Source organism: Brassica napus, chromosome A3, assembly GCF_020379485.1.
Source record: "Brassica napus cultivar Da-Ae chromosome A3, Da-Ae, whole genome shotgun sequence".
NCBI lineage: Eukaryota > Viridiplantae > Streptophyta > Magnoliopsida > Brassicales > Brassicaceae > Brassica > Brassica napus.
In genome coordinates, this window is record NC_063436.1 from 14,623,988 (window position 1) to 14,648,419 (window position 24,432).

Genomic DNA, 24,432 nt, shown 5'->3' on the forward strand with positions numbered 1-24,432 from the left:
ACCTCCACGGGAGGAGGAGAGACACTTCGCTGGGAAGATGAAATAGCCTCCATTGAGGTCAATAACGAAACAGCAGAAACAGAGCCACCAATTTGAGTAGATCCGGAGTTTGCAAGCGAAGATAGATCTGTCGGAGGGGCAGAAGCCCCAATTGCAGCTACACCGAGAACGGCGAGAGAGATCGACTTGTTCTTCTTCTTAGCCATAGCACTACTCCTGCTGGAAGCACGCGCTAGACGGAAAGGTTTAAATGACAAAGCGAGAGGAGGACGAAGTTTCTTTTTCTTGGCAAGCATGGAGACATGAGTGGGGAAGACACAGTAACAGCAAGGGGGAGGAAAAGGGGTTTTTGCCGGAGAGCGTGGGCTCAACGACGGCGGAGCGTGGCGAGAAAACCTTATCTCCTTTCTAATCGCACTATCAGAGAGAGAAAAGAGCCGTTTGTATAATATCTATTACGAGAATTTGTTCTGAGTCTCATTGATTTATATAGAAACAAATACAAGAGGAAGGTGGAGACATCTTCTCCATGCGAGTACAATAAAACATCTATAAATTAATACTTTATAAATTAATAAATTCTGCTAGTTCCAATTTGGGTCGGTTTAAAATTTGATGTAAATTGATAAAATAATAAGATAATAATTTTTTAGAACATTCGATGTAAATATATGATCCCATTAAAATTATAAATTAATTATCTATATGTATACATATTTTATATAAGTAAGAACTTCTTATTATATTGTTTGTTTTATATTCACAAAATATTATCTTTATATTTTTTTAACACTTAATATATTTTTGATGAGATTTAGTATATTATATCTAAAACCACATTTAACTTTTATGCAATATAGATCATATACACCATATAATATAATAAAGGTAATATAAATGTCAAAATTAAAAAATAACAATTAAAGTATATACAATAAAATCAAATATTTTTTTATTTTAAAATAAAAATATTTTAAAATAAAAAATCTAAATAAATAAACTTTTGTAAATTAATAAATTAATAAAATTTTAAAGTTTCAATGTTATTAATTTATAGAAGTTCTGTTGTACGTGAAAATGGAAAAGTGGAGAAAGTTGGTTAGAACCTCTATAAAATGTGTATGATTCAAGTTCAACCCGTTCAACATCTCCCACACCATCGCATCCCTGAAACAGAAGAACAATATTTATTGGATCTGTGTAAACTTCTATTGTCTTATTCAAGAACTTAGACGCTTCCTTATTGGATCTGTGTAAACTTGTATTCTGATTATTATTATTTTTTCTTTGCCCCTCTTACCGCCATTTATGTTGTGCCGTTGCATTGTTCAAACCATCGTTGATTAGCACAAAGTCAAATAAAGTAAGTGGCGGCCCATATTAGGCCCATTATAAAGTAGGCCGGTCCAGGGGACGAAAGGAATAGAACTTAACTTTCTCATGGATTCCCTTTAGCAAAAGGTTTAGTGAAAAGTTGTTTTTTTAGTGAAAAGTTTGATATATACTTAAGCATAAACCTATTCAGAATCAATGTTTTTCTTTATAAAATGCGTACACCTTAATTATTCGGCATCTAATAACAAGTTGATGCCAGTCTAGTTCAGTTGACGTATATCCGATTATCTAGACATTTTAACCAAGTAGTAACCGCTAAATTGCTAAGCATGTATCTTTATTAGTTGGATGGCCTCTTTTAGGCTAATATATGTCTAGTTTAATCGAGAATATGATACTATCAGTTAGATTTAAGATAGATATGTGCGAATTGTTGAAGATGATCGATCGAAGATCCAAGAGAATGACCTTCTTTCAAGTCAAAATTGGATTTTTGTAATCGTAGGGATCGTTTTGAAGAATTAGCTTTTTTTAATTCACGCGATTTAAATGTTCAAGCTGAATTTTTTTGGCTAAAAAAACTCGAGCATAAAGATGTCTTTTTCATATGTCATAACATGTCGATAGTAACAAATCCTCAAAATAACTGTTTTATCTACCAAATTTGATATTTGGAGTTTGTTCGAAAACAAAATAGTTGAGATAGATCCATCACCACAAGTGTAAATGAATGTCAGCACAAAACATGATATTGAGTTTGGAAGTTTGGTCGTCAATCATGCAGAAATGGTCCTAAATGGACTATGCGCCAAAGAAGGTTGGTCCTAACAACAAGGGACGTGTCGAGTGTTCGTTACAACTGCTTTTATTGGTTCTGTTTTTTTTTTTAACAATATTTACCGACAAATAGCTTTGTGTTTTTATAATATAATGTTTTTCTTTGTAATGTAATATTGCAACAATTTACCTATAGGCTTTACACTCTATACATAAAAATATACGAGTACACTTACGAAGGGAATATCCATGGCAAAATTATATTTAATTAGCAAACTTTTAACTTATACTTTTTTGAGTGCTAACAATATATTCTCAAAAAAAAATCCACATTTAATTACGGGAGGAAGAGAAAAGTAGTGATACTTTTTTATAAAAAGTAGTAATAATTTAAGAAATGTAATTATATTCCCTAATGTTGAATGATATCTAACGTGCATTAATTTCAATGTAGCGGCTTGTTTTTTTGGTTTCGAAGAACCGTAGGGATTGTTTCGGTCTTTTTTGGTAAAAAAGATTGTTTAGGTCTTGTTATCTTCTTGAGTTAATTAGATCATATGCATGAATGATATCACGGTTGTATTGAATTCCGACAAAGTGAGAAATTAAAGTTGTCCTTTTTCGCATGAAATTATGTAAACCAGGTGTTCTAAGGAAACTTGTAAATAGCAATGATTAAATTTGTACAGCTAGACCATATAAGCGTGGTCGAGTGGTCGACCATGTATTCGAAACCTACTATTTTAGATATGTTCGTTTGTCTGATTATGCAAAAGGAGTATCTAATGGCACCGATAAACAATAGAGATTAGGTCATCTGGGTCTAAGTCTAAGAGTCCAAAGTTTAAGCTATCGAACTTTAAGCTCCCGTTTTTCGGTAATATTGTCTCACTAGTGAACACATATGATTTAGGAAGTGAGTGGCCAGGGGAGAGAAGCCACAACTGACTAATTTTAATTTTGTACTAGTGATTTGGATTAATAGACAAAACTGAAAGGAAAGCGGTATGCACAAGCGCAACAAAGCAGCATGCACAAGCGCAACAAAGCAGCATATAACCCAGAAACCAAGCAACCCGGTAACCAGACGACCTTGGCAACCCGACTCTTGTTATCAAGAGAATAGGGATTAGACGAGAGAGGACCTTCCAAATACTTAATTTTTTTTTTTTAACATTCCAAATACTTAATTTTTTTTCTACTAATTGACTATAAAAGTTAATCAAACGTATGCAATATTCACACGATTAACTCACTATAAAATGGAGGAGTATTGTAATTCTTATATAATTAACTGCAGGAAGATTTTCAGTTTCTCAACTTAAATATGTTCCAGAGAATCACAATCAGGTAAATGAAGTCAGGGGTACATACGATTTTACTTTTCGGAAGATGCTAACAATGATTATTTAATCAATGAAAATCAGCTTAGACAATTAAGATTCCTTTACGTACACCGACCAAACTCGTTGGTTACTTAGTTCGTTTCCTATAAATAGAAAGAATGGTTGATTGCTCTCTCTGAAAAAAGACCATTCTCTCTCTAATATCTCTCAGTTATTTCATCTTTTTTCTTTTTTTCTTTGGTAAGAATTTCTTCTTATTCTTCTCATACCCATAACGTTAAAACTGTGCCATCTCATGGATAAGCATCTTAGGACGAAGCAAACCAAGACCAACCCTATGCTTACTTCTTCATCTGAAGGTAAGCTCATGAAAACATCGTTTTAATTAACCTTTTTTTTTAAACATCGTTTTAACTTCCATGTTTACAAACAAAAATATTTTTTATAGTTTGAAACATATGATTGATTATGACATGGAACAGAAGTGAGTAGTCTTGAGTGGCAAGCTGTGAACATGAATCAAGAAGAAGAAGATTTGGTCCGTAGAATGCATAAGCTTGTCGGTGACAGGTTTGATCCCTTTAAATTAATTAAGGTCTATTTAGCTAGAAATCAAAATTGTAGGTGGTAATTGCAGAAGTGTGCAAATATTTTTAATAATTGGCGAACCATGACAATTTGGACATGAGTTCCCAATTCTCTCCTTCAGCCCCACATTCGTGGTTACCTGCTACCCGGGTTGCTCCCAAATAATTCAAGTTGTACAGAAAACGCAAAATACTTGGAGAAACCGGATACATTCATTTAAAACTATGATATTAGATATTGCAACCGGATGTGGCTCTAATAATTAAAGAGAGAAGAGTTTTGATATATTTTACAAATTGTTAGACCGATCACTTGATTAAAAAAAACAAGAATGTAATGGAGCGAAGTGTTGCCGCACACGACGGAGATGCAGAAGATCGCCGAGAGTGCAAGAATCTTCAAAAACTGACGGCGGGAGAGGATGTGCTGACGGGCACGATTCCGGCGATGTTGATCACGGCGGAGCTGTAGGCGGCGCAGGAGAGCGTGTGCGTCATGGTCAAGAAGATCGGGTAGCAGAAGCCGTAGTAAAAGAGGAGGTACTTGTTCAGGAGGAAGACTTCTATGTTGGAACCGAACCAGGCGGTGACGCCGCCGTAAGAACGGAGGGAGATACCGTTGGGGAGGAGAGGAAGAAGGGTTTTCCATTGGAGGAGGCGGAGGAGTGTGGAGGTGTTCCGGGGATGTCGATGACTGTTGGTGTGGTGGTGGCGGCGGCGTCGAACCTCGGGTTGCTCATCCGCCGCGTCGTCCATGATTGAGCTTCCATCATTTTGGTTAGAGAGAGTTTTTTTTTCTTTGTCTGAGATCTGAGAATGTGGTGGTAGCAAGTAGAAGAAAGAGGGAGATGAATGTATTATTGGACGGTGGAGATTCAGATTTACCTGTAAACGTATTGAGTAATAAGGACAATTTTGGTATTACCTCATTTTGCACAGTATCTTTACCAGATATCCAATTACCACCCATAATTTTACTATCTAGTGCAATTTCTCATTAATTAATTAGTTATAACTTATTAACGGCTACAATTTTGACCTAGTTATTTTCTATATAAATAATTATTTTATTAAACATGAAAATGGATTAATTTGTTTTTTCTCACTATATTTGCTGATATAGGTGGGAGTTGATAGCTGGGAGGATCCCAGGAAGAACGGCAGCAGAAATTGAGAGGTTTTGGGTCATGAAGTATAATTGAATGTGTTACACACAAAAAAAAGAGTATAATTGAATTCTCTGAAGTTTCACTGATTGTCTCTTAATTTTACTTGCCAACTTTGTAATAATGAAGTTTTCTTAAAATAAACCATTTATATTTTTGGCCTTCCTAAGAGAAGAATGAAACAGGCTTGCGCTTCTTCCAGTAAATAAGGCCGACGAGTGTAATATGTAGGCCGGCCCAATCATTTACTTTTCTACATTTCTCAAGTCATGACAAAGTTGATACAACAAATATGAATCCGTCAAAGGGAAGTGATTGTATATATGGATTTCAACACAGACTAACACGTTGGATCGTGACAAAAAAAAAGAAGACTAACACGTTGGAAAGTAGCAAATAAAAAATAGGAAAAACGTTGGAAAGTGGCAAATAAAAAATAGGAAAAATTTGGAGAAATACCTTTACGAGATTTTATTTTGAAAACTATATCATCATATAAGTTTTTGGAGAACTACACTTTATTCATAAGTCAAATTACCCAATTATCCAATTGAAATGTTAATAATTATTTTAGCATCTAACTTTTTTTTAATAAACACAATTAACTTTAGAATTATATGCGTTTAAAAGAGAATCTTTTAAACACGTTCCTTGCCAAACAAAATGATAAGTGTGACCTCCTCAATGGCTCAATCACAGCTTTAAAAAAAGTTGTAGAGAAACATAAACACACAAACTTTTGCGCAATAATTCTTGCCTCTTTTGGCTTTTCATTGATTTATATAGAAACAAATACAAGAGGAAGGTGGAGACATCTTCTCCATGCGAGTACAATAAAACATCTATAAATTAATACTTTATAAATTAATAAATTCTGCTAGTTCCAATTTGGGTCGGTTTAAAATTTGATGTAAATTGATAAAATAATAAGATAATAATTTTTTAGAACATTCGATGTAAATATATGATCCCATTAAAATTATAAATTAATTATCTATATGTATACATATTTTATATAAGTAAGAACTTCTTATTATATTGTTTGTTTTATATTCACAAAATATTATCTTTATATTTTTTTAACACTTAATATATTTTTGATGAGATTTAGTATATTATATCTAAAACCACATTTAACTTTTATGCAATATAGATCATATACACCATATAATATAATAAAGGTAATATAAATGTCAAAATTAAAAAATAACAATTAAAGTATATACAATAAAATCAAATATTTTTTTATTTTAAAATAAAAATATTTTAAAATAAAAAATCTAAATAAATAAACTTTTGTAAATTAATAAATTAATAAAATTTTAAAGTTTCAATGTTATTAATTTATAGAAGTTCTGTTGTACGTGAAAATGGAAAAGTGGAGAAAGTTGGTTAGAACCTCTATAAAATGTGTATGATTCAAGTTCAACCCGTTCATCCTTCAATGCCGTAAGGACACCAAGAATCAATAACATGAAAAATGTTTATTTACCACAAACACAGATAATAATCTTTTTAAAGTTTAATTTTAGTTATATAATTCCTGAATTTATAGTATGATTATAAAAATTACTAATTAAAACAAGGATAAAATGTATTATTACATATAATAAAGTCCAATTTCCAAAAAATAAAGAGTGTATTTTTCAAATTTCAAATCACAAATAAGATATTTTCAAATTATCCCAAAAAATTAGTTCACCTATTGTCAAATACCCACACACTTATTTTCTTCTTCATCCATTATTGATTTTCGTCATTTACACTAAAACGTTTTAAATCAATACGGAAACAAATAGTACAAATCAAATCGATAACTGAATGATGAATGATGAGACTAAAACAAGTGTTCACAACTGTACAAATAATTGATTTCTAGTGGTAAAAGGGTTTTAGCTGGAACTTCTACCATGAGTTTGATTTTTTTTGGTCACCCATAAACATCTTAAGTATAAAAAAAAATTCGGATTTCTATAGATCTTTTGGTTTTTGGTGATTAATCACTAAGATTATCAAAAAAAAATGATGAGATTGAAACAATTGTTCACAACTGAACAAACAGTAATTTAATAAGCTAAATTATTCATTTCTTGCTATATTTTGTACTGTATTTAAAGAAACACTTCGAACCATTTGGCACAAATCACGATTACGCTGGTGAACCAAAAGTTTTTAGTTAATCACTTAACCACACTCTTCAAATTTCAATTAAAACGCTTACGAAAAATTCAAAACTCCCACAAAATTTTATAAATGATAGTTTTTCTCAAATACTACCGTCCATTCAAAATATTAAATTTCTTCATAGAGACTAATAGAATATTATTTATAATCAAAATGTTATTAATTATTTACAAATAAAATATGTTATAAAATCCAAATGTCCAGACATAATAAATAATAAATTTTACATTAAAAATTAAAACATAACCTAATTTGAAATATATATATTTTCTCTAAAACATCAACTACTTTGAAAAGAAATGAGTATTAAGAGAGCAACATCTTCTTTAAGTGAGCCTTAATTGCACCATACATCTAAAACTTAGTCATCAATAAACTGAGACCCAATATCAATTTCAAATAAAAGTTGATGACACAAAAGAAGCAAATAAAAGCATTACAATTATAGTTACTTCATACACAAACACAATTGCACATATCACATCGTTTGATACTTTTGATTGTACAAATAATTGTATGAGACACATACATGCATATTCAGTGCTTGCCATTTTGCTCTAACCCTTTTTGGTGGTCTTTCCACTTCAATGCCACAAGACTAAGTGCCTTTGTAGAAGACCCATCATTACTCAGCACCCTACTAGCTCCTTCCTTCATTTCCTTCATCTTATTCCTCACACCTTTACCTTCTTCACCTTCCATTAATCCCTTAACCACTCTAGCTACCTCTTCTCTTCTCACCATCCCTTCCTCCCCCGCATGAGCCCTAAGCGCAACATGAATATCTTCGGCCAACAAAACAGCGTTCATCTTCTGCTCAGCGTACAATGGCCAAGCAATAAGTGGAACACCGCTTACTATACTTTCCAGAGTCGAGTTCCATCCACAATGACTCAAAAACCCTCCGGTAGACGGATGAGCTAAAATTTGGGCTTGTGGAGCCCATGAAGGGATCATAAAGCCTCTATCTTTAGTCCGTTCCAAGAAACCATGCGGCAAAAATGTCAGTGGGTCGGCTTCACTATGCGATCTAAAAAACGAAGCATTTGCTGTTTGACTTGGGCTCCGTATGACCCAAAGAAACCGTTGCTTGCTGTCTTCAAGACCAAGAGCAAGCTCATTGAGCTGCTCAAGCGTTAGTACACCACCACTCCCAAATGAAACATACAAAACCGAACCAAGCGGTTGTTTGTCCAACCACTTCAAACATTCGGACTCCTCTATCCCGTTTCCACTCTCTTGCTTAACCAACGGTCCAATAGGATAAACTGGTGGTTTGTCAAGACCCGGTTCTTGCAAGGCCTTTATAGCATTTGGCTCTAGCTCGAGAAAGGTATTAACAAGAATCCCTTCGGCTTCTTTGTACCTCTTGGCGTTGTGGAGAAGACATTTGTACACGTCATGTTTCCGATCTCTAGCCGGGTCAGGAGCATCTTTTCCAGCGAACGGTACACATCCAGGGAGCTGAACCGGTTCGGTTAACTCACTAAACTCACACGACATCGTTTCGTCAAGTTTAGGAAGATGGAGAAAGAACGACAAGACGTTGGCCGTTGATGGGAAGAAAATGTACGGCGACACGTGGAACTCCACGGCGACGTCGAAAGCATCCGTACCGAACAGGTCGACGCAGAGCACCGTTGGCAAACGACCTTCCGCCGAGAACGAGTCAAAGACTCGCCGGAGCTCCGGGTTCGAACGACTCACGGTGAGGGAGATACGAGTTTCGATGCGAGTGGTGGGTGGAAGGTCGGTGAGGTCGGCGGGAGGGAGAAAGACGGAGGAGATGGACGACGGGAGAGAGTTTAGTACAGTTCTTTGAGATTTTGACGGTGGACCTTCGCCGATGACGAGAAAGGTTACGGAGAAGGCGTGGCGGTGAACGAGTCGTTTAGCGAACTGGGCGAGTGGGATGAGGTGACCCATTCCAGGACTCGGAAGGATGGCGACGTGAGGTGCTTTTGATTCCTCCATTGATGCAAACTTTTTTTTTCTTTTGAAAGTTTGTGATTGCTTAACGTTTTTCTTTTTTTTTTGTAAATGTTGAGGTATTGTGTGGTGACTTTATATAGAGAGTTCGTGTGTATCATATTAACAGGGTGACATTATATTTTGTAGTGTATATAGTATATATATATTTATTGATTTATTTAGCGTTTGTTAAATGTTAGTCCATTTTGTTTTAGCCATGATATACTATAAACTATTCATGAACCGAGAGTACGTACAACTGGATTAGTAATTTGTGGAGGAAAATTATATAGAATGATTTATTTACGTAAATTCTAAAAATAACTACTATTTAAGTAGAATAAAATAAATTATATTTTAATGATTTACGTGGAATATAAAAAAAGATAGAACATAGTTTTTAACATTCATGATTAAAAAGTACCATGAATGAGATGGAATGGAATAACCTACATTATTCTATTCTTTTGCATTCATTTTTCTTAATTCTTTTCATTCAGTATATTCCTGTAAATTTTCATACATATTTTTTTTTCATACATATTTATTTTCTTGGCATATGTATAAAAAAACCTTTTAGTTATGAGAATTTTTCATAATGTAGGTAAAAAAATTGCAAAGTGATATTTTAAAATGGGGTGATTTACGCGACTCAAATTCATTATGATGTAACATTATATCTTCAATTATTGGAGCGGGGCAGTGTTTCAAAAAAAAAAAAAAAAAAAAAATATTGGAGCGGGGCATCCTTTTGTGATTGTAGGTAAAAATATGTGAGCGTGTCAAATGTCTTGGGCTCACGTATGAGATGTGATGACATGCAAACGTAATGCTGTTGCAGTGATATCCTTCGCTCCATTTTAACACTTCGTCAAATATTTATGGGACATCATGGCGACGATAAAAAGGCATATACAATCATTCACCAATAGATTAGACTTTAGCATATGTTTGAGTGAAAAAGGTAATAATCTCAGATCCCATAATATACAAAAAGCGAGTGGTGTCCCGCAAGCTATCGATACATCAACTTTTTCTGACATCAACTTTAAAAAATGTGAAGGCTTTTTAATAGTTTGATCAAATTTCTCAAAACCTTATTGTGAGAATCTATTAACATTAGTTAAAGCCCATCAAATCCAAAAAAAAATTTGAACGTTCTTCTGCTCCTACCTCTTCCAAATTAATGGAACAGTTTGTGCCATGCGTACACTTATTACGTAACCCTTAATTTGAGGCTCTTCTATGTACAGCTTAGCTTATGTTGTAATTAAAAAATAAGAAATATGGAACATGGTGGTGAAACCCTTCTTCCTCTTACTCGGCATGTGTGGTGGAATTAAAAGGAGAACATGCCATGCAAACCTTCTGGGGTGCTTATAAGTCAACTCAGCAATTTGGAAGGAATCACATGTTAACATAATTACATTGTCTTACCTTAATGAATTTGAAAAGTAGCTAAAGCCACAAATACAAATTTCCGAGGAGACACAAGATTATAATTCACTCTTTTTAACGGTTTAAAAGAGGTGGAGTGAACATTTGTTTCTGCTTTGTGAATAAATTAAGATGAATATCATTGCTAATTGCCAGGCTAAAATTATAATCACATAAAGAAGATGGACATATAACTAGGTTGATTGGAAACTTAGGAGTTAACAATCTCGTATTCTATTTTTCTTAAAATAAATGCTAATGTACTTTTAAATCTACATACAGGTATAGAAATTTTGTCCACCCACGCTTCACAATTTATATAACTAAATATTATTTCTGAAATTCTACATTTTAGAACTAAAATAAAATTATAAATTATAAAACATAAGCTTATTTACTTATTTTAATTTTTAAAATATTTTTGTCAACAAGTAAAGAATCACTGTTTTAAAATTTTGGTCTTTTTCTTCATTACAAACAAGATTAAAAACTTTTTGTTAAAGAAAAAATCAAAATTTTATTTTATATCTGAGATAGAAGTTATTTAAAACATTTAAATACAGTTATTAATAAATAATTTGCTAATAAAGTTACTTGTAAAATATTTTAAAGTGGTAAAAATATAGATACTAAAATATTAATGAGTATAAAATAATAATAAAATAAATGAATTTATTTTTGTAATAATTAAAATGTAGGGTTAAAGCTATAAATTTTTCTAAGTATGAATTAAGCTTTTTCAAAGGGCCATGAATTAAGATTTTGAAAACGTTTGGATAAAAATATGTGAATTGTTCAAAAATTTATCGAGATATAAAATATTAGGAAATTTTATTTATTAAAATTTTAGGAAAAAGTAGAGATTATTTTTTTGATTCGTTTATGTGAAGCACATGCGTTGCTTTTGGTCGGGACGCCTTTTATCTCATATTTGGTTTAATCTCCACTGCCCTTCGTTACAACACTATCAACCTTTTCATGAAATTTGGAACTTAGCAAGCAATACATATTTGATACCTTGGGGTTCAATGAGGTTTTGTGTGTACGAATTGTGAGACTATCGTAGTAATTATCTGTTTAGTTTAGCTTGAATAATTGTTTCTTATTTTATTATTAAGAATTATAATTGATAAATGTAATTTCTTTCTTTCTCCTCCGGTTAAATTGAAAACCTTAGTTCAAAATGTAAATTGTATAGTTACAAAAAAATGTAAATTGTTTAAATATTTGTAGAAATTTTAGATTTTTGATTGGTGACATGAATTATAAATAATCAAGTTTAAACTAGAAATACAACTTAAAAATATTACCAATCGTGAATTAGTTTTTAATTTTTTAAGTCAATGGTTGAGTTATAATTAATATGTTCAACATGAGTTAAAATTTTGAATTATTCTTTTAGTAAAATTAATAACTCAAATATTAATTCAACATCAAATAATATTGCATGTATTAGAAGTTGAGTTTTGGTTTTCTATTAGTTATTCTACAGTTCTGTTTCTAACAATTTTTTTTGACACATCCATGTCTACCGTTTAGTTTCTCTTAGTTAATAAAGCATTTTCGGAAAAATATAGATATTTATTAGTTAGTCAGAAATGTTTATAAGCTATTTATTTTTTCCATTTGAATTATTTAAACAAAACTATTCATATACTTTTAATTGGTAATGCTATTTGGTAACTAAAAGTGTATAAACATAAAATTCTACATAACTATATAGGTATCTTTTGTTAGAATATATACATAAGTATTTTTTAATTTTAATTTATATATTTAATTTTATAATTTATATTAATTTTATTACTGTTGATTTTTATAATATTTTAAGATAATAGATACTGTAATTTATACATTAAAAACTTAACGACAAATAATTTTAAAATATGATAATTCATATTTTTTTAATAAACTTACTAAATAAATTTACAGTTTCTGCTATTATAATTTTATTACAAATTATATCAAATTATATATTTGATTAATTCAACTTTAATTGAACATATCATCAATCGAAATCTAAAACGGTAGCTTCGATTTTGTTTGATATTTGATAGTTTTGGACTGCAGCTCATTTTTTGTCTCCCCTGTTTTTTTCATTCACGTCTCTATATATTTTGGTAAGAAATATTAATACATGGAAAATGAACGAATGGACCACGAAGTCCATCAAAAACAATTTTATCTATCTTGTTTATTGTTATTGGGCCCATGGGTCTACAGTTTGTTGTCACGTAGTATAAACCTGCTTCACGTGCAAAACGACTCTTATCCAAATGACACTTTAAAAGTTAGGATTTGGTTCTTCACATCATCGAAACGTGAAAAACAAACGTTGTGTAGTTAGAGCTTAGAAGTTCATTAGACACAACACAAGATATGGTACATTAACTAAAGACATAAAGTTGGTAGGCAAACTATTTCATTCCACAAAATCTATAACCAGTTACGACTTACGACCAATAATCACAAACCGGTTTTGTCTGCTTGGAAGAAGAAGAAACATTACAAACCTTGTACCGGCATAACCCGGTTCATTTACAATCATAACACCCCAACCCATCCAGGATACTGACAAAAGAAAATAATAAGAAAAAAAAAGAATCAAATTCTAACCCATTTAAAAAGATAAACTCAAATTCTAACCGATGTAGTGAGTAAAAAAAGCACACTTTACATTTATAAAAACCAAACAAATGACATGAAGACTGAAACCGCATTATCAGTATCATTTGGTTGTGTTGTTTCACTTATCATGAAGCTAATGACCTTGGAACTCTCATACCAAATCCATGCTTCGTCTTCTGAATCCTGTTTTCACAAGTAATTATTAAAATCATTTTCAACAAATGTCTCAGAACCTAACCTAATAGACTGTATGTATCTTGTGTAACTTGCTTACGTTGGGGCTAATCTGCCAAGGCTTTTAAGTTCTTCCCCTGAGTCTCCATCAAGGATTCTTCCTGTGATATCAAGGATGTAAGAACGGTTCTTGTCACGAGGAAGACCACGACCCACTAGTAACTCCAAGTCTCTCTTGTGAAGCTCTCTTCCATTCACATACACTTCTGTGTTTCCTGCAGCGCAACTATCTGGCATTGGATGGCTAAACTCCTCAATAAATGGCTGCAACAACAACAAGTAGGTTCTTCATCAGTTTGATGATGCACGTTTTTACCCCAAGCCAAAGACCCAAACTTAATCCAAACCGGAAAAAACGAAAGCTGATCCCAAAAGATATCTGAAGGGGACTTAAGAGCTATGTACTTTTGAGTTCAGGTATAACCCGAAGCAAACTGAAATATGTTAACCTTTTTATATATGTTAAGGTGACTTATATTTTAGAGTATTGTAAAGATTTTTGTAGTTTTTTTTTATTTCTTATGTTGAGTATTTATTAGTTTAGGTAGTTTTTAATTAGATTCTTGATTAAGTTATATATATTTTGAGTATTTTGGGTCAATTTTGTAAATTTTCTTTTCAGATTTTTAGGATTCCAGACACTGGTTATAACCTGATCCGAACCGAACCGAAGACACCAAACCGAACCGAAGACACCAATAGTTAGTAAAACCCGAATGGGACTCATGAGGATAGTACCGAAAATTTGAAAATTCCCATCAACCAAAGTGAATTCGAACGCCCAAGTTACCGTAATCAAACTGAGAGAAGAATGTCAAGGGACTTACAGGTATTATACCGAGACAAGGTTTGCCCATTACACCCCAGAAACCAGCTCTGTAGTCATACCTGAATCAGAGACATAAGTTAGGAACCAAACAAAACAAGTAAACAAGAGAAGGTTGAAGTTCATGGTTTATTACCAATACTTTCCAGCTTGGATTGGTCCAGCTAGTTTCTCAGCACTGCTAACTAGATCTTCTGGTATAAGATGTCCATTGACCCAAACTTCTATTGACTTTCCTCCATCTTCGTTTGGATTTCTTGTTCTGTTCTTGTCTTCTCTTCCGTTTGAATCCTCAGAAATCTCGGTTGTGTTAGTGTATCCGTTGTAAGAAACCTCAGTCTCTGTAGCTACTATTGATTCAGGCTTTACCGAGTCTTGTTTCATGAAAACTTCTTGCTTATCTGGCTTGATATAACCCAACTCTGCCATCCCATAAGCGAGTGCAGCTCTGTTTACATTAGAATGCTCAAAAAGTTCAAGAAGACTTGCACTCTCAGGAGGAGGAGCAGCAGGTTCTGAAGCTTTTGAGTCTTTAGCTCGTCTACGAACAGACTTGACCTCTTTCTGTTGTTGTTCACTAGAGACACTCGATCTCTCTTCATCATCTGAGCGTTGAGATTCAGACCTGATGGTGTCCCCTTGATTCTTTACTTCTTGTACAGGTTCTTCAACCACAACTGTGTTCGCTGTGGTTCCTTCATTACCAGAAGAGAAAACAAGTTTCTTATCGACGACTGTGAAACTAATAACCTCAGAGCAAGCACCACATTGAAGCTTATGCAGCCTCTCCTGAGCCAGAAGCTTCTTCTTAGGCAAGTACAACAACTCAAAGCAACTACGACAAGCAATAAAAGGAGCACCACCAGCAAGAGGATGGCAACGACGAGCATCATCACTCTCCGAAACAGCTTTCTTAACATACCCACGAGGGAAAGCACCACCACCGCCCATCTCAGAGTCAAGATCACTAGGCCACCTAGCGTAACCACCACCGCGAGGACCAGGAGAGCTCATGGAAGAAGGGAAACTAAGACTGTTGTGGTAGGTGTGAACAGGTGTAGTGTAGAGTCTCTGGTGAGAAGAAACAGGGCTGTAAGGAGGCATCATGTCACCGTATCTACTAGGAGTAGCTGGAAAGTACGAATGCGGGTCAACTACATCAGCATATTGACCTCCAGGGTAGCCTTGAAATGAAGGTGGTCTTCTAAAAGGGTCTTGATGATGATGATAGCCTTGAGGTTGAGGAGGGTAAGGATAAGGACGTTGGTGGTGGTGGTAATAAGAAGGTGCAGGACTATGACTAGGAGCACGGACATGAACTGGTCTGAGTAACTGCTGATTCTCGTTAACTGCACCACCAACACCACCACGAAGGAGATGGTCTTTGATTGAGTCTAACCTTCTAAGAAGCTCAGCTCGTTCTCGCTCTGTGTACTCAATTGGGTTGCTGTTTGGTTCAACAAGGTCTTGGCTTTTGCCGGATCTCTGAGACCCATGTCGTGAATTTGTTGTTTCTTTTGACGAGCCAGCATCTGATCGAACATCTACTTGGTCACCTCGTGACCTCATCAGCTTCTCCGATTATAATCGAAAGGCGATAGCTTTAACTGCAATTCAAAAGAAAGTCTTCGACTTTAGATAGAATTCGAACACAACACAACATGTAATCTCAGAATCGAATGAAAAATATGAACTTTTGAGATGATGATTGATTTTGTTTTTATCAGTACACAAAACGAAGAATCAAAGAGAGAAAGGGAACGAACCTTGAAGGATGGCGTTGCTGCAGTTAGTTAGGTGAGGAGACGGGTTTTGATGATTGAAATAAATGCAAACGAGAATCAATAAAAACACCAAAGCTCTTTTTTAATCCTCAACTAATTTTCAAAAGGCTCTCTCTCTTTTTTTTTTCTTTGAATATTTCAGAAGAAGTGAAAGTCAAAAGGGCTCTTCTTCCTTCCTTCTCGAAGTTGTATAAAAAAGGGATGAATCGTCTCTTTCTTGGGATTCTAATAAATGTCTGCTTACTTTACTACCAAACCTGAGCTGTAAATGTTTTTTTTATTTATTATGTCCAAAATAAACAATACATTTGAAAAATCGTTTACTTTTCTCGAGTAAGGCAAAGATTAAGACTTCAAGAGCATAGTTGATGATATATAAGACTTGAAAAATTATGGATGAAAGAAAAAGGAAGCGATGAAGCGAAAATCAAACTTTGATAGTTTTGTGATTTTAATAAAGAGTAAACTTTTTTTTTTAATTTGAGTAAATTACTTTCAGTCTTTCAAGGCGCGTACTTATGTACGTAAGCGTGTGAAAGGACAATCTGACTGAATGTTGAGCGGACTTAGTCTCGTTGACCCTAGCGATAAGGAGACCTGGTGAATATGACTGTTTACCGACAGGTAAATAATAGTATTACAATTTTATTAATGACATTTTTCCAAATAAGTGAACTACAAAAGGATATTCAATTACTAGAATAAAAACTCTAAAAATTATCCGTATATATTTACCGTTTTCATTTTCAAAATTACTACTATATACATATCACACAGCCCTATACTAATTTCAACATGATTTATTTTATAAAAATCAGTTAAATGTAGTATATCTTGGCCGCTTAGTTCTGATAAAAGAATTTGAAGTTTAATAAATAACCATATAGTGTTTTTACCTTATGTTCGTGACTATTAGCACACAAGGTTTCATATTTTTTGTTTAATAATCGTGGGGATTTCAAAATTTTTATAGGCACAAAAACTACGATACTTTACATCCTGGTACACAATTAATCTATTAATATTAGCACACAAGGTTTCATTTTATGAATCTTTTTATATACGTTACAAAAGTTTTGTAATATGTCAACTGTCAAGTAATGCTTCCATGATTAATATATGTTCCAAAATGAAGCCTGAATGTTATCTTTCTTTGATTTGTATTGTCAACAACCAGATAATCGCTTTGTCAAAAAAAAATCTTATGATAACAGCAAACGTTTGACTTTGAGTAATTCTATCTCTATAAAATTTAAAAAATTTGGACCACCATCTATTCATGTAATAGTAGAAATGATAGCCAGGAGAAAAAATAATAATCGCATCGACGCATAGACGCATAGTGAAGGTCGCCTTTCCGACTATTTTAGTCGTCTCGACAAAATTTAGCAACTGTAAAGTGGTCTTCTCCTCCTGTACGGCTGTACGATCAATTTAAGATCAAAGTGGACTTGATATATACATATACACCTATATCGAAACATTTGACAAATGTGCACATATATTATATGCAAATTGATATACTCCATATACGTTGACTATTGACAAACAATTTTTTGAATTTGTAATAATTATTACAAAAAGAAAATTCGTGGAAAAAAAACAGAACAAGAAAAAGAGTTAATGGGAATAAATTCATTACGTTATAGTGGCCCATCTGTCTGGGTCTATAACAAGCCCACTATACGGGCTTAAGAAAATAGGAGATGCTAAAAGGAAATCATTGCATGGTTATACTAACTGGACAATTAAGAGTAGTGGGTATCAGCTGGCGAACTTTGTTGATGTGTACCACAGAAATAGAATAATAACATAAGGCTTTCGTTATTTGATTCTTATGCGTTGTTCATACATCCACTTTTCACACACTACCTAAATAAACATACACTTGTATATATATTTTTTTAAAATAATAACTAACATAAAAACTCTACGTGGATTCTGTGGGTGGTTATTCCATTTTTGGGTATTCTATGGCCCCTCAAACGTACAAAAGGCCGAAAAACAAGATTTGATGACACAGTTGTAGTTTTAGTACTTGATGCATGATATCACCTTCCGAAAACTAAGAAGAAAATGTTTGCAATATATTTATTAAATTAAATTTATCTCTTGTTGTTATTTCCATATGAAGCCCAACATTATGTTAAATAAAAGGTAAATACAATTTTTTTTCATTGCTACAGAACTAATCTTAAAGTATGTGGAGTCTGTATACTGAAAGTATTAGAGTTGTAATAAGATTAATCTTTTGGCTTTTAACGAGCCCAACAAATTTATGTGGTTTGAAACATGAGTCTCTTTTTCAGTGAACAAACCGGATCATAGTGGAGTATATCAAATCACTAAACAGTAACACCCATCTCCACGTGGCGTACATATCGAGGAGAGTTTATCTTACGCGCGTGCGTAGTATAACAACTAAACGAGAACTTTGCAAATAAGTCCTTATACAAACTACTTTATGCATAGAGTTCGTGAGGTATGAAAATTGCTAAATAATTCATCATCTGCTTTTTCTTACAGTAACAACTTCTTATTAGATGTTTAGTCGTTAGTATACATTTGTATGTTTTTTTTTACTAGAAAATATACATTCATATCCTTTAGAATTTACAAAATACTTAACAAATTACGGTCTTCATTTTTAATAATATAAAACTAACTATATTTGAGATCACCAAAATATCGTTATTCATGGTAGAAACTAGAAATGTTATTTTACTAAACATTGTTATTCAAAGGTAATTCTTAATATATAACACTCTTTAGTTTATACTTTTTGTTCAAAAGCTCTTCATTCGTTTTTTGGATTATGAGAAGACATATTCCATATCTGTATCCTTGACAATTACGATAACATTATCAATAGTAGTATTCATTCATCACCTAGATGCAGACTCAGAACTGGTTTTCATTTTCTGTAGTATAAGCACTATTTTACAAAAAAAGTTAGTCAAGGTACTGATTTGTAAATATACCCAAGAAAAAAGAGTGCCATTAAAACGGCGTCGTAATCCATCAGTCTTCTTAATTAGTTAGGTTGTCTTTTGGCGTTTATTATCATCGCCGCCGGGACAGTGAAAGAGAAGAGAAGTAGATTTCTCTCTCTCTCGACAAGTGCTTTGATCTCTCTTCTCGACAATCTCAAAACGGAGATTTCTGCTAGGGTTCTGGGTGCGTCGTTGAGAGATCGAAGAAACGTCTGAAGAGATCATTTGAGATCGTAATCGTAATCGTAGCTGAGTGATTTCGATTTCTGTGTATCGATGGCATCAGAGGATGTGAAGAGCACCGAGTCGGCAGCTGTATCAACGATCGTGAACCTGGCGGAGGAAGCGAAGTTGGCGAGAGAAGGAGTCAAAGCTCCGAGCCATGCTGTCCTCAGCATCTGCAAGTCTCTCTTCGCCGGTGGCGTCGCTGGTGGAGTGTGAGTTTCTCTTTTTTTTTCTCTCTTATGTTGATGAATCTCGTGAAATGTTTCATGGGTTTTCATTAAAAATCAAAACTTTATTGATGTTTGAATCTGGTTGCTGAGTAGATCAGTGTCTGAAACAGTCAAATGTAGATATCGGTTTATGTCCGAAGGTGTAGTATGGTCGGAAAGTGTTCATCTTTACTTGAAAATGGTCGAGTCCTGTGATTGACTTATATATAAAAGAAAGAGCTGTTAGTTTCTTGGGTTAATGTCTGAACGAAGAAGATGCGTGTGTTTTGATTAGGTCACGAACTGCAGTTGCACCTCTGGAAAGGATGAAGATATTGCTTCAGGTTACTTGGTTTCCTCTTTTCCTTTTTTTTTTTTTTTGAATCATTTAAATGACTGGAGTGGAGACTTAACATGTTCATTGCCGATTACATGTAGGTCCAAAATCCACATAACATAAAGTATAGTGGGACAGTCCAAGGATTGAAGTATATTTGGAGAACCGAGGGGGTTCGTGGACTGTTCAAAGGAAACGGCACCAACTGTGCTCGTATTGTTCCTAACTCGGCTGTCAAATTTTTCAGCTATGAGCAAGCTTCAAAGTAAGACCTTCTCCATACTCTGTTCTCTTCATTCTACTCAATTTATATATCTGAATCTAATCTATGCCCTCTCTGTCTGTTAGGGGTATACTGTACATGTATCGTCAGCAGACAGGAAATGGTTAGTTCATTTCAGTCTAAATTTTTTTTTATTCCTGATTGAATCATCTATTGCATGATACTCCAAAATGATCCATATTTAGTAAAAAAAATTGTTAAAGATACATTTTTACTTTTTATATGCAATTTTTATTAGGTAATAGCTAACTTTGAATAAATTAATTGTGTTTATAGAATTTTTGATTGGATAAAAGTATGACAAATGTTTAAATCACTAAATAATGTATTTATAATACGTGTGAAAGACTTAAAAACATAGATCTTTTTGAAATGGAATGAGTAATACCTATCACTTTAACCTTTAATTTAAGTTGCTAAATGAAACCTTTGGAGCTTTGTTGAATATATATTACAACAGTGCTCTGTTTATAAGATTTTATTGTTCATGGGTTTATGCCGTTCCCGCTTCTGCAGAGAATGCACAACTCACTCCTGTTTTACGGCTTGGAGCTGGTGCAACTGCTGGAATAATAGCCATGTCTGCCACATACCCAATGGATATGGTTCGTGGAAGGCTAACTGTCCAGGTAACTTTTTGTTGTACACCCCAACTTTGTAATTTGCTGGGGACTTGCTTAATTGGTCATCTTTGTTAACTCTGCAAACGTTGATGATATGTCAACAGACTGCAAATTCTCCTTATCAATATAGAGGAATTGCACATGCTTTATCAACTGTCCTGAGAGAGGAAGGTCCAAGGGCCCTGTACCGTGGTTGGCTTCCATCAGTGATTGGAGTTGTAAGTCTCATTTCTTTTTCACCACTCAAAACGTAATACTACTAGTTCATCTATTTTATGAGAGACCATTGTGATAAATGCAGGTTCCATATGTGGGCTTGAACTTTGCGGTCTATGAGTCCCTTAAGGACTGGCTAGTCAAAGACAATCCGTTCGGACTAGTGGAGAACAATGAGCTGACCATCATAACGAGACTCTCGTGCGGTGCTATAGCTGGAACTGTTGGTCAAACAATTGCATATCCACTGGATGTGATTCGTAGGAGAATGCAAATGGTTGGGTGGAAAGATGCTTCCTCTGTTGTTACAGGCGAGGGGAGAAGCAAGCTTGAATACACCGGCATGGTTGATGCATTTAGGAAGACAGTTCGACATGAAGGCTTTGGAGCTTTGTACAAGGGTTTGGTCCCCAACTCAGTGAAGGTTTGTTTCTTATAGCAAAACCTATTTTCTTATTGATTTGAATCATTCGTTTCTCAAGAGTGTTATTGTCGTGTTGGTATAGGTTGTACCATCAATTGCGATTGCATTTGTGACATATGAGATGGTGAAAGATGTTTTAGGAGTGGAGTTTAGGATATCAGACTAAGTCTATTTGATGGTATCTACAAGAAGAGAGAGAGAGAGATGACACTTCTATTTTTGTAGCGGATGAGACAGAAGAGAAGTTCGACATTTTAGGGGCTTTTATTTGAATCTCCTTTCAGCATCCTTGGAAGGGATAAAAGGCTATAGAGCTTTAGCCAAACTTCTATTTTTTTTTTTCTTTAGATTGAGTTTTCTTCTGAATCAAAATAAGCCAAGAGGCCAACTATAAAAAACCTATTTGGTACTGGAGTTTGTGTTTTACAGGTTTTGGTTGGGTCTTTTGGTATTGAGTTATCACTTTTATTGGTAACTTGTGGATTAGTTTGAATAATTAAGTTCATGTTGTGTGCTGCTAGTCGGTGTTTCATGTTCTCTTTGTGTATGCATTGTGCCACTGTGGAACAGACAACAAACTTGGTTTGTTGTACTTGTACCTCAAGATTAGTCCATGCGCTATGGTTGTGTAGCAAAATCATTTCTCTATATCCATTACAAGAAAACAAATACGTGGAGAACCACTAACTCTAAGAAACTATTTATAAATAAATCGTATTCAAAATGGTTGAATATTGGATCACAATCATATGCTTGAAGGATGACAAAAAAAATAAAATCATATGCTTAAAAGTAAAAATAAGGAGGATAAAAAGAATACAGAGTGGTCATTTGTGAAGCTGAGACTTTGGCGACGTACAACGCTTGAAACGTCGATGAAAATGATACACATCCATCATCATTACTATGAGTGCAATGTAATCCTGCAATTTAAATAATTTTATTTGTCACTAATCAAAGCTTATTAACACTAATCATTAATTGAATGAACGTACCATTTAAGCATTGTGATGGTGCATTTAGCCATCTGTTTATCAAGCGTCTGTAATGTAACGCCACCGCAACTGAGACTAATCCCCACTGTAACAATCGTACGCCTTCCCACAGCCAACCCCACCTTCGTCTTAACTGTCACCTTCACCACCAACTTCTTACTCTTCATCTCCGCTCGAAGCCTCTTAACCGTCAGATCATCCACCTGTTGTCCCTTCACGTTGATCGGAACGATCACAACCGTCCGATTCCCCGGCTTCTCCAGAAAGCCTTTGACTTTCGTTGACTCTAAGCTCGTCTCGAAATCGCCGTCTCCTACTCTCACCGCCACGTCAGCGTCTCCGTAGTAGTACCTTAGCTTCCCGTTCGGGTTTCTGAAGTCAAGCTTCGCCGTGGTCTTCGCCGTTAACTGTGATAATCCGTCGTCGGCTTTCCCGCGGGAAAAGTTGAAGTCGGTGACGCGGAAGGAGGCGAGGCGTACGACGGGGAGTCTCGGGCTGTACCTAAGGAAGAAGACGGAGACGGTGAGGACCAAGAGGAGGATGACGATTGCGACGGTGATGCAGCAGCTGCAGCAAAAGACGCGGCAACGACTCCATCGTCGCTTCTTCTCCGGGTAAAAAGACGGCGGGATCATATGCTTAGGCGGCCGGCGACGTGATGATGTGTTAGGAGTTTCAAGAGGCGCGTGAGGCTCACGGTAGCCAGGTGGTTTCTGAAGCACCGGTTTTAGAAACTTCTCCGCTTCCATCTCTTCGTTGCCGGTAGGGCTTGTTGTGTGGTCTCTGTTCTTCTCCATGTATAGGAGGAATATGCTTCAAAATGAAATTTGAAAAGTCTTTGCGTTATGATTTTAATATATCTTTTTGTTCTATAAAATATAAATCTTTGTATGTAATCCGACCAACAGAAACAACAATGATTAAAAAGATTTCCTGACACTTTGGCCACTTACTGAAAGTCTTTCAACTGAACTGACGTGCCTTATGTCTCTCTGGAATTTTGAACTACTCAATGTTTTCTATTTATTTATTAAAGAAAATACAAACAGGGTCACACATAATCTCAAAATAATATTACTAGAGAGTTACTAGAGAGTTGGCGTTAGTTAGACCCGGACTTTTGGGATATCGGTTCGGTTAAGTTCAGTTTGGGTAGTTCCGATAGAGGCTAGAAGATTTATTTACCATATGACATATATTTGGTTCCATTGGAATAGTAAAACTAGGAACTAGAAAATATTCAGAGGTTTTCAATCGGTTCTGGTTGAGTTATTTCAGGTAATTCTAGTACTTCGAGTTAAATATCGAGTATTTTGAATAAGATATCAAATAATTAAGATGATTCAGATAAAATCATGAATATTTCAGACTATTTTGGATAACAATATCCGGATACTTTCTGATAGTTCGGATACATTATAATAATTAATTTTTCTTCAAAAAATTTTGGATAATTTTAATAGAATTAAAAAATATATATAGTTATGCTATTTGTATATATAATAGAATTTTAATAGAATAAAAAAATAACTAACTTTTCTGTATTGTAGAAAACCTCTATTTATATAACTTAGTCTTGGGAATCAAAAATTTCCATTCCTATATTATTATTTTTAATTAATCTTCCATATTTGATATATACAAAATTAATGATATTTATTTATATATTTAACATATTAAGTTATTTTATAACTATGGTCAAGGCAAATCTCTTGACATTATTCTATCTTAATATATTTGACATATACAAGATTAATATGTCAAATATATTAATCTTAATATATTTGACAAATTAAGTTACATTATTCTATCTTTACTCCACCTTTTTTCTTTCCCTAGCGTAAGTGGGCTG

The 24,432-nt window shown here is 34.1% G+C and overlaps 5 protein-coding genes across 6 annotated transcripts; 2 read left to right on the top strand and 3 right to left on the bottom strand.

Moving 5' to 3' along the window:
* The first annotated feature begins 3,516 nt into the window (after positions 1 to 3,516).
* Positions 3,517 to 5,366, top strand: LOC125606947 (MYB-like transcription factor ETC3). Of its 2 annotated transcripts, none has more exons than XM_048776143.1 (3): positions 3,517 to 3,817; positions 3,944 to 4,028; positions 5,169 to 5,366. In XM_048776143.1, the coding sequence occupies exons 1-3, from the start codon at positions 3,754 to 3,756 to the stop codon at positions 5,245 to 5,247; spliced, it is 228 nt and encodes a 75-aa protein (XP_048632100.1). In that variant the 5' UTR covers positions 3,517 to 3,753; the 3' UTR covers positions 5,248 to 5,366. The 2 variants fall into 2 exon arrangements, with proteins under 2 accessions (XP_048632100.1, XP_048632099.1); XM_048776142.1 differs by having other exon boundaries at positions 3,608 to 3,817; positions 3,941 to 4,028.
* A 2,384-nt stretch (positions 5,367 to 7,750) lies between these two features.
* LOC106438628 (UDP-glycosyltransferase 72B1-like) lies at positions 7,751 to 9,456 on the bottom strand. The gene has a single exon (XM_013879866.3). The coding sequence runs from the start codon at positions 9,367 to 9,369 to the stop codon at positions 7,933 to 7,935; it is 1,437 nt and encodes a 478-aa protein (XP_013735320.2). The 5' UTR covers positions 9,370 to 9,456; the 3' UTR covers positions 7,751 to 7,932.
* Positions 9,457 to 13,208: 3,752 nt separating this feature from the next.
* On the bottom strand, positions 13,209 to 16,601 carry LOC106438627. The gene is made up of 5 exons (XM_013879865.3): positions 16,258 to 16,601; positions 14,628 to 16,098; positions 14,493 to 14,553; positions 13,706 to 13,929; positions 13,209 to 13,614 (listed from the first exon to the last, which is right to left on the bottom strand). Exons 2-5 carry the CDS (start codon positions 16,058 to 16,060, stop codon positions 13,557 to 13,559), a joined length of 1,776 nt encoding a protein of 591 aa, XP_013735319.2. The 5' UTR covers positions 16,061 to 16,098; positions 16,258 to 16,601; the 3' UTR covers positions 13,209 to 13,556.
* Positions 16,602 to 19,312: 2,711 nt separating this feature from the next.
* LOC106438624 (mitochondrial adenine nucleotide transporter ADNT1) lies at positions 19,313 to 22,105 on the top strand. The gene is made up of 8 exons (XM_013879861.3): positions 19,313 to 19,705; positions 19,998 to 20,046; positions 20,141 to 20,304; positions 20,388 to 20,425; positions 20,839 to 20,951; positions 21,050 to 21,163; positions 21,247 to 21,585; positions 21,668 to 22,105. The coding sequence occupies exons 1-8, from the start codon at positions 19,545 to 19,547 to the stop codon at positions 21,749 to 21,751; spliced, it is 1,062 nt and encodes a 353-aa protein (XP_013735315.1). The 5' UTR covers positions 19,313 to 19,544; the 3' UTR covers positions 21,752 to 22,105.
* LOC106438625 (NDR1/HIN1-like protein 6) lies at positions 21,847 to 23,568 on the bottom strand. The gene is made up of 2 exons (XM_013879864.3): positions 22,581 to 23,568; positions 21,847 to 22,508 (listed from the first exon to the last, which is right to left on the bottom strand). The coding sequence occupies exons 1-2, from the start codon at positions 23,375 to 23,377 to the stop codon at positions 22,490 to 22,492; spliced, it is 816 nt and encodes a 271-aa protein (XP_013735318.1). The 5' UTR covers positions 23,378 to 23,568; the 3' UTR covers positions 21,847 to 22,489.
* Between the last annotated feature and the right edge of the window lie 864 nt (positions 23,569 to 24,432).

What these genes read in the sequence shown, in the direction of transcription:
- LOC106438625 (XM_013879864.3), bottom strand. Translation starts at nt 23,377, where the DNA reads ATGGAGAAGAACAGAGACCACACAACAAGCCCTACCGGCAACGAAGAG.
- LOC106438627 (XM_013879865.3), bottom strand. Translation starts at nt 16,060, where the DNA reads ATGAGGTCACGAGGTGACCAAGTAGATGTTCGATCAGATGCTGGCTCG. An exon ending in CTTGTCTCGGTATAATACCT is followed by an intron (nt 13,930 to 14,492) that starts GTAAGTCCCTTG and finishes TTGTTGTTGCAG; the next exon opens with CCATTTATTGAGGAGTTTAG. An exon ending in CTTGGCAGATTAGCCCCAAC is followed by an intron (nt 13,615 to 13,705) that starts GTAAGCAAGTTA and finishes TTGTGAAAACAG; the next exon opens with GATTCAGAAGACGAAGCATG.
- LOC106438628 (XM_013879866.3), bottom strand. Translation starts at nt 9,369, where the DNA reads ATGGAGGAATCAAAAGCACCTCACGTCGCCATCCTTCCGAGTCCTGGA.
- LOC125606947 (XM_048776142.1), top strand. Translation starts at nt 3,754, where the DNA reads ATGGATAAGCATCTTAGGACGAAGCAAACCAAGACCAACCCTATGCTT. An exon ending in GCTTACTTCTTCATCTGAAG is followed by an intron (nt 3,818 to 3,940) that starts GTAAGCTCATGA and finishes GACATGGAACAG; the next exon opens with AAGTGAGTAGTCTTGAGTGG. An exon ending in CATAAGCTTGTCGGTGACAG is followed by an intron (nt 4,029 to 5,168) that starts GTTTGATCCCTT and finishes TTGCTGATATAG; the next exon opens with GTGGGAGTTGATAGCTGGGA.
- LOC106438624 (XM_013879861.3), top strand. Translation starts at nt 19,545, where the DNA reads ATGGCATCAGAGGATGTGAAGAGCACCGAGTCGGCAGCTGTATCAACG. An exon ending in GGATGAAGATATTGCTTCAG is followed by an intron (nt 20,047 to 20,140) that starts GTTACTTGGTTT and finishes GATTACATGTAG; the next exon opens with GTCCAAAATCCACATAACAT. An exon ending in TGGTCCCCAACTCAGTGAAG is followed by an intron (nt 21,586 to 21,667) that starts GTTTGTTTCTTA and finishes GTGTTGGTATAG; the next exon opens with GTTGTACCATCAATTGCGAT.